This window comes from Amphibalanus amphitrite, unplaced genomic scaffold (genome assembly GCF_019059575.1).
Source record: "Amphibalanus amphitrite isolate SeventyFive unplaced genomic scaffold, NRLGWU_Aamphi_draft 001021F_arrow, whole genome shotgun sequence".
Lineage (NCBI taxonomy): Eukaryota > Metazoa > Arthropoda > Thecostraca > Balanomorpha > Balanidae > Amphibalanus > Amphibalanus amphitrite.
In genome coordinates, this window is record NW_024882515.1 from 86,871 (window position 1) to 96,238 (window position 9,368).

Here is a 9,368-nt window from a genome sequence, read left to right on the forward strand (position 1 = left end):
TTGACGAAAGTTTTAAATAAACAGTCATTGTTTACGCACAGTACCGATGAATTTTGCACGTCGACTAACCATTTTGTGAAATGTCGAAGCATTATGACAATCTGACAAAGTGTTTTGCCTGTGACGAACATTGTGCTCAATGAAAAAGAGTTATGCAGAATGGTTAAATGGAGTCCAGCCTGTTTTGCCGACCGTCTAACAGTGATGCACATCGCCGATGGGTTATTCTGAATGACGCTTGTCCAAACTGATGCCGAAATGGTTATGACGATTGGCCATCGAACAACGCAAAAAGGTGTACTGCGGTAATATTCTACCAGTACAAAAACTGGATGCCGTGAACCAAATGGCCATGAACGGGTTTGTTTTTGAAACCAAATCTGTTGGAAGCCAAAGGTCGCGCCATGTTCAGACATGGAGCTTCTCCACTCCAGATGTAAAAAAAAAAAAAACGCAGCAAAAGTGGTGTAGGCAGAAACTTTTGTTTTGGGGATAATACCTTATGGCCTGGGAACACTTTTATGTCAAGTTTATCTTATATGATCGTATTATCCTCCGGCAAGAGCCAAGAGGTCAAAGAAAACAGGCCTACACTCAGTTTCGGGAGACCCGTAAAACAACTGAGGCCAGCAATGGCTGGCGTTTTCCATCATTGTCGGCTGATCTTGTAACAAGCGTATCTATTGCATGTGCTAATTCACAGCCACCCTAGTTGACTATATAGGACGGTAAAAAGAAAAAAGCGCAATCATGTTTGCCTTATTTTATAGGCTAATTAACAATGTTCGAGTAATTCTGGGACACCCTGTACGTTACCTACACTGCCACCAAAATGAGTTGTAGGTACACTGCTGCTAACCTGGTTGTCAGCATGACAAATTGCGTCTGTGTGTAAATCCCTATTTATGGGAAATATACTGAATGTTAAAAGGAATCGCTACCTTTTATATAGAAACTCGCAGATAATATTTTTTAATAGAACAAAGCTTATATGCCGGACCCGGCCAGAATAGACCTGCAACTACATAAAATGAGATGTACATTGCTGCAACTAAAATGAACTGTTCACTGCCTTTTCGCCACTTTCTAAACGTGCCCTCTTCCTTGCAAAAGCTTCTCTGGCATTGAATGCGCTGGAGACAGCAATATTTTGGGACCGAGCAAAGATTTACTTATGATGTCACAGATCAGTGACCTCACCCTACCTGAAAATGAAATTGTTGCCAAAAGGTCCTGTCTGAGTCAAATGTCAGTTAGGCCACCTTACAGCTATCTAACGCGTTCCGTTCAAAGGCGAAAGAACTGTGAAATGCATGACACCAGAATGAGCTTAACCCTCGCCCGTATCGGTATTTTTCCAGCTGCGAACGTATAAGGGGGGGGTCAACAGACCCCCCCTTGCCGTTTCGCCCCTGATCGAGCTAGAGCTTCGCAGAAAAAAAAACGAGCGTGTTGCCCGTGACGAGAGGAAGCTGAAGATACCCAATTTTAAGGTCCTAGGTCATTGGTTGACCTTCCAGGTCAGGTCAATGACCCAAAAGTCGGGAAAATCGGGACCTGTTAGTGTGGCTGCTATGTTTTTTTTTTTCGGGGTGCTGATCATGAATATTATGTTAGTTTTGATCACAGATGATGTCTTTATGCATTTAGGCCAGGTCGAGTCAGGTCAGTTCAACCAGTAGGGGTCCTGCCGGGTATTCGTAGTAGGTGTCAATCGCCTCTGACAGCTTCGTAACATGTTACGAAGGCACCAAAACTACTTCGTAAACGTTCATATGGTTGTTAACTTCGAATTCAGCTCCAAAAACTGGTTTAGAAACATGTAAAACTCGAAAAAGTGAACAGAGGTCATCAAAGGTCAATGACCTGACTTAACCTTCAGGTGACCTTGACAACCACCCTAATGCATGGGACCAACATCATTTCAGATGTTTGAACGCTTGAAACCACGAAAAGACTGCAAACGCGCCGCTAATGCGAGCCGACATAAGCCGATTCGCGATTCCGGCCAAACATGGTCTCAAAAAGTAGGTCACAGGTCAAAGGTAATTTGGGTTAGGGTCATGAAATTTTCATCAAGGGTAGGTGTAAAATTGATCAATTCGAGGGTACTGAAAGTTTCGTCGCGATCGGCCGCTTTTTACGCGAGTTATTCGCGAAAAAAACGAGGGGGGGGGGGGTCCGTTCGACCCCCCCCCCTGATTGCCCCCTGAGACTGATTTCCCAAAACGTGTTCTTAGACTACCAAGACAATATTCGTTGCATACAATGTCATTCAAAGGTCAAGGTCAAGGTCAGGTCAGGTCAGGTCACCAAAAACAAAGTATAGAAAAGAGCATGTGCGACACATGTTTTATGGGTCATTTTACTCATAGAATTCAATAGGCACACTCAATAAGTGATATGGACCACCTCTGGATGAATTTCAAGTCGAGTTCAGGTCAACGTCAGGTCAAGTGAGGTCAAATTTTGAAGTTGGTTGTTAAGGCCTAAAAAGGTGTCTATCTGATGCAGTTTTTTTCACGGCGAATCGAATGGTGCTATTTTTGTTTCCGTACGAGGTCTAGAACTTCCAAAAAATCGTTTTTCAAAATTTTGTGTCGTGACGTCATAAAATTTTGAATAACTCCCAAATTTTTGAACCGATTCTTCTAAAAATTGGTATGTAGGTGCACATAGACCACTTCTCTGACATATATTCAGGTTTTTTCGATACACTTAAAATGTTGGATTTTATAATTATTTTCCCAAAAAAGTCAGTTTTTTTAGAAAAAAATTGGGCCAAAATCCACAATTTTCAAAAAATCGAGATAGCCACTTGAAAGACAAAGTAGAATCACGTATAACCTATTTTGTTACGTCTTGATTCCTTTAAAAATGAAGATGTTAGCGGCGTTTGAAATTTTGCCGTTTTTGAGGCGAAAATGGCGAACATGACGTCACTAAAACGTCAATTTCTCAACAATTTTCCGACAGATTTCGCTCAAATTTTCAGGGAACGTGTCAACTTGATGTATGATAAGGTACCGAAAGTTTGACGTCGCTGGCGTAACGCGTTTAGAAGTTATTGGCGAAAAACGGGAGGGGGCAGATTCTGCCCCCCCCCCCCAGTGGGGCGCGGGTAGGCGGAGATACTTCAAAGGAACTAGAAGAGTATGTCATGAAAAGGCACATCTTCGGTAGCGTATCGTCTCCGGCATGTGCTAACTTTGCACTACAAAAGTGTGCACAAGACAATTATAATTTCAGTCCAGAGGCAGCAGACACTATACAATATTCATTTTAAGAAGTATGCGCATCTGGCTGACCTTATCCTCACTTCTGTATGGAAATATGAAATTGCCAAAATAAATTACTGTATTAAAAATCGAGATATTTCGAGCACAGCTCTTCGTCGGTCGATTGTAATTATTTACACACATAACAGGCACACAATGTCGAATTCGTCTCAAGTTCTTCAGTAATGTCGCAGTAAGAAATTTAAATACACAGATCCCGTGCAAATTGATCACCCTAGTTCCTACCTTAAAAATATATCTAAACATAATTCCCCAGTTAAACTAGCAGTACATATATAGGTATCTTTCAAGAACCAATTCACACACATTTTTATATACATTATTTTGGAAGAAGCTGCCATGATGTAGTGTTATCGTTAATTTTGGGCCTGGCGTCTCGGATGAAGATGGATTCAGCGATTCTTCTATCCGCTTCGTCTTTGCATACACGCAGGATTTTGGCCGTCACCGAGATGTCGCGTCGATCCATCTCAGGGTGCTTATGCAGCGCATGCTCTCCTAGGGGAGTGTCCTCTTCTCTGTTAATGCCGTTCCTCCGATGCTCGTTGTAGCGGAGTCTAACTGGCCTGCTCGTTTCTCCGATGTAGGTGTCGCCGCAGTGACTGCAGGTAAGTTCATATACCACGTTTTTGGTCGTGCACTTGGACTGTAGCCCCGCCTGGCATGAATGACAGCACCTTCGTCCCGAGGGGCAGGGGGCTGGGTTCAGTCGTGTCTTGACCAGTCGTTTCTTCAGGGTGTTGTTGGTGGTCCATGCTATCTCCACTGGTAATCCAGAGTTGATTGCAACCTTCTTCACCTGAGCAGCCACCTTGTCATTAACGAAGGGCAGTCGGATATATGTGCCTTGCTTCTTCTTGTTCTGTTGTCGCTGATCTGGCCGTTCCCGTCGTTCTCTTCCTCTGTCTCTGCTTCTCTCTTCATGTTTCTTCATTTCCCTCCAACTGTACTCCTTGATCATCTTCATCGGATATCCATTACTGACAAACAGATGACGTATCTTCTCGAGCCCTCTTTTTCTTGCCGCTGTGTCTGAGCCAAGACGGATCGCCCTAGTGATCTGTGATGTGAGCACAGCCTTCTTTGTAGACCTGGCATGTGCCGAGTCATACGGCAGAATGATCGGTGCCGCCATGGGCTTGAAATACAGCTCCGTGCTGTACGAGCCGTCCTGTCGCACGCTTATCAGTGTGTCCAGGTATGGCAGCGTCCCGTCCTGGTCTGATCGCTCAATCGTGAATTGAATGGCCGGATGTCTCGAGTTGAGGAAGGCCAGATATTCAGTTAGCGCCTCGCTGCCGTGCGTCCAGAGACACCATATGTCATCGATGTACCTAACATACATGTCTGGCTGAGGTCTGTCCACCTGCAGTGCCTCTGCTTCCAGCTTCCCCATGAACACTATGGCCAGAGATGGCGCAATCCTGGATCCCATGGCTATCCCATCAGATTGTTTGTAGAAGTTTTCATTGAATCGAAAGAAGTTGTTTTGTAGGCAGTGGGTGAGCAGGACTTCAACATCTTCTGGAACCAGCCCAAACAGATTCAGCTCGTTGATGTGTTCACGTATGAGCTCCATGACAGCTTCAATCGCTTCTTGGGTTGGCACGTTCCCGTAGAGATTTTTAACGTCAACGCTGAAAGCGATGCTGCCAGCAGGGAATCCTGTGGGATATTTTTCTTTTACTCTATCCAGAAATTCACCGGTGTCCTTCAAGTGTGCAGGTATGTACCTCAGCAGCTGTGACGTAACTTGTTCTAACAACCAGCTTAGCCTATCCACTGGATTGTCAATCCCAGAGACTATAGGTCTCAATGGCTCACCTTCCTTGTGTGTCTTCGGTAAGCCATAGAGTTCAGCGCAGCGCGAGTGGTGAGGGCGGATGGCAGCTACAATGTGTGAATTCGACATTGTGTGCCTGTTATGTGTGTAAATAATTACAATCGACCGACGAAGAGCTGTGCTCGAAATATCTCGATTTTTAATACAGTAATTTATTTTGGCAATTTCATATTTCCATACAGAAGTGAGGATAAGGTCAGCCAGATGCGCATACTTCTCATGATGATATTCCTCAGAACGCTTAACCACTTACGATTCTGTAATATTCATTTTACATTGATGACTGCCTGAAGTCGGTAGCAAGCATAGAGGAGGCAGTGAAGCTGATTGATGAACTAAAACAAACGTGCGCAAAAGGTGGATTTACTCTTACCAAATTCGTGAGCAATAAGGCAGAGGTCACAAAATCGTTACCAGATCAAGACAAAACAGAAAGTATGAAGAGTGCAGAGCTCGGATGTGACACATTGGCAGAGCGTGCACTTGGCGTTACATGGAATTTCCTGGACGATGAATTCAAGTTTAAAATTAAAAAACAGTCAAAGCCACCTACAAGACGCGGCATTTTGTCGGCAACAAACTCCTTTTTTGATCCCCTGGGACTCGCTGCTCCAGTTCTAATGGTTCCTAAATTGATCCTGCAAGAGCTATGTCAGCTAAGTCTTGGCTGGGATGACGCAATTCCGTTACCTCTTCAACAAAAGTGGCTTCAGTGGCACTCCTCTCTCCATGATCTTGAACGATTCAGTATAGAACGGTGCTTGAAGCCCGCAAATTTTGGCCATTTAGTATCTACACAATTACATCACTTCGCCGATGCGAGTCAATCTGGATATGGTGCGGTATCATACCTCCGACAAGTGGATGAAGATGGCAGAGTTCACTGCGCCTTTCTTATTGGAAAGGCGCGAGTGGCGCCCCTTAAAAGCGTCACCATACCCCGCATGGAACTCACCGCTGCGACGTTGGCAGTTCGTCTCGATTTGACTGTGAAGGAGGAGCTCAAGACAAACATAGATTCGACAACATTTTGGACGGATAGTTCAACTGTTATTCGGTATGTCAGAAACAAAACAAGCCGATATCACACTTATGTGGCAAATCGAGTTGGTTTCATTCTGGAAAATAGTGAAGATAAACAGTGGAAATATGTGAATTCTAAATCGAACCCCGCTGATGAAGCCTCGAGGGGCACAACGGTGGACAAATTCCTAAACGACTCTTTATGGCTTTGTGGACCTGAGTTCCTGTTGCTGCCCGAACGGAAGTGGCCGGAACAACCATTTGAAGAAATCGAACCATTGATGAACGATGACCCTGAAGTGAAAAGATCAAAGCATGTTGCAACGACTTCAACTGAAATACACCCAACTGACAAGCTATTACAGCATTATTCCAGCTGGTATCGTCTCAAAAGAGCAGTGGCTTATTATAGCCGATTACAACAAATCCTCTTCTGTCGAATTAAGCAAAGGGAGAAATCTGAGAGCAAGAACACTACTAACCCAGGATACGGACAAGGAAACTTGACCCTCAACGAAATTGGTGCCGCTGAGACGCAAATTGTGAAGTACATTCAAGCAGCTTTTTTCAGGGACGAATTAGCCGTTTTGAATTCACCAGAAGAGTTCAAAACGAGAAGCAAGAAGAAGAGTTCTAAGCACATCAAGAAGAAGAGTTCAATCTATCGATTAGATCCCACGTGCAAGGATGGTGTATTGAGAGTCGGAGGAAGACTGAGCCATGCTTACGCATCTGACACAACGCATCCGGCGATTCTGCCATCAAGGTCTCATGTTACCGATTTGATCATAACGGATACACACCAGAAAACGGGACATAGCGGGCGACTCCATGTCCTGTCTACATTACGAGAAAGGTTTTGGATTATTCATGGCAACTCGGCAGTGCGTCGCGTGCTCTCGCGATGCGTGTTTTGTCAGAGACTGCATAGTCGGCCTCTTGTTCAGAAGATGGCAGATCTCCCACCAGATCGCGTCACTCCAGATCTGACGCCATTTGCGGTTACTGGAATCGACCTTTTCGGTCCCTTCCTTGTGAAAAGAGGAAGGGCCACAGAAAAACGGTATGGCGTAATATTTGTTTGTCAAAAAATCCGCGCCGTCCATTTGGAAGTCGTGCATTCCCTCACCACTCATTCATTCATAAACGCGCTGCGTCGCTTTATGGCAAGACGAGGAGCGGTTAAGGTAATCAGATGTGACAACGGCACAAATTTCGTGGGAGCTCGACGAGAGCTCAGCGAGGAAATTCGTAAATGGAATCAGCAGCAAATTGAAAATGAACTTCTACAAAAGGAAGTACAGTGGCTATTCAACGCTCCAGGTGCCTCTCATCACGGAGGAACATGGGAACGTTTGATTCGCGAAACTAGAAAATTGTTGAATTTCCTTCTGCACCAGAAAGTCCTAGATGATGAAAGTTTATACACCTTTATGTGTGAAGTGGAAAACATTTTAAATGGACGCCCAATCACACCTGTGTCAGATGATCCCAAGGACCTCGAAGCACTAACCCCTAACCACCTTCTTATCTACCGCTCAGCACAGCCATTAGCACCCGGCATATTCTCAGAAGCAGATACGTACTCGCGTAAACGATGGAAGCTCGTTCAGCATCTTGCGACACAGTTCTGGTACCGTTGGAAAAAGGAATATATCAGGACTCTTCAATCAAGACAAAAGTGGAACCAGCCTGAGAGAAACCTACGTGAGAATGACCTTGTTCTTCTGGTGGACTCAGACTCTCCACGAAATGTTTGGAAGATAGGGAGGATAGCAAATGTGTATCCTGACACCAAGGGTCACGTTCGTGTGGCTGAAGTGAAGACAAGCGCAGGAATTCTCAAAAGACCAATCAGCAAGCTCGTTCTCATGCTACCTGAATGAGATCCCAATTCCCAGCACGTGCCGAAACGGGGGAGGGGGTGAAGAGGCGGTACCTTAGGTGTTTCAGCACGCACACATTTAAATTTGAACAATCTAGGTCGCGTGAACTCTATGCATATTTTCAGTTCGTTTTTTGTTTTATATATAGAAATGACACTGTTTTTAGACAGGCATTAATTTATAAATTTACGTGTTTATTTTGCCGAACAGCAGTAAAAGAGCGTTGCATTATGTTTCATACTTTGGTTCATGCTTGATTGGACTGAACTCTCATAATGCTAAATATAAATTGGTGTTTTGTAAAAAACAGATTTGATCAGTGACATTCCGGACTCTACAGGGCCGGTTCAGTTCCAATAGATCCTACCTTGATTTTGATCATTCTGAATATTCTGAGCTGGTTCGATGTTTAAATACCAAAATAAGGTGAAGAGGATACCAAATGCCCTCAAACAGATAATTTTTTTGGCTTTCGTCCCGAAACAACTTTGCCAGCTTCCACTTGTCTCCAGTATGTGGTCCCGCTCCGACCTCTCCGCGGTGCTGACACCGACTGAAGCGGCATAGACCCATCCCGGTCACGGCCAGTGGGCGGAGTTTAGTTGGGCCCGGCGCAACGTGATTGGCCAGCGCTCCTATCCAATCCGGTGCGGTAGCGAGTGAGCCTCTATCCGGGTGCAAAAACTGATTAACATTACGAGCCAACGACAAGTGCTCTAAATTTTGATATTTTGTTAAGAGACCATATTGACAAAAACTGGCGCTTGAGCTGAAATATCGTTTGCCAAAATTTCAAGCTAATTGGACAAAAATTGAAGAAATTATCGCCGAAAAGTAGGGTCTCATGGGGTCTGAAATGCATAGTAGGTGTTCGTAATAGCAATTACTCTGCTTATGTACTTATCCCCGGTTATTTAAAAGAAGTTTTTGTGAGGGTATATCACGGCTATAGGTAGGTACTCAGTGTAGAGTGCAGCGTAAGGTCCGTTATCTTGCAAGGACGCTGCTGGCAGCGGCCATCACCAGGCACTAGTTCCATGACATGATATCTGCACCCGTCTCAAGTTAACAATATGTCAACAGTCTAAACAAAAGTCTGTATGTGGGTGTGGGTGTTTGTGGGAGAGGGGCAAAGCTACAATCATACAGCAGTCACCCAACGGCGCGGTGGTGTAAAGCTTGCGCCCCTCCCTCAGCCGTGTCTGCAACTCCGGGACTATAGGGGAGGTCGGCTAGCGAATTGGCAAAGGTCATGCATACCGGCATAGCTTCAGTGCTGTTTTCATCTCGTTAAAGATATAAATAGGCCATTAACAA

The 9,368-nt window shown here is 44.7% G+C and overlaps 1 protein-coding gene across 1 annotated transcript; it reads right to left on the reverse strand.

The window, feature by feature from the left end:
* Nucleotides 1-3,618: 3,618 nt before the first annotated feature.
* LOC122369263 lies at nt 3,619-4,878 on the reverse strand. Its single transcript, XM_043343869.1, has one exon. The coding sequence runs from the start codon at nt 4,876-4,878 to the stop codon at nt 3,619-3,621; it is 1,260 nt and encodes a 419-aa protein (XP_043199804.1).
* Nucleotides 4,879-9,368: the final 4,490 nt, after the last annotated feature.

What these genes read in the sequence shown, in the direction of transcription:
- LOC122369263 (XM_043343869.1), bottom strand. Translation starts at nt 4,878, where the DNA reads ATGGAGCTCATACGTGAACACATCAACGAGCTGAATCTGTTTGGGCTG.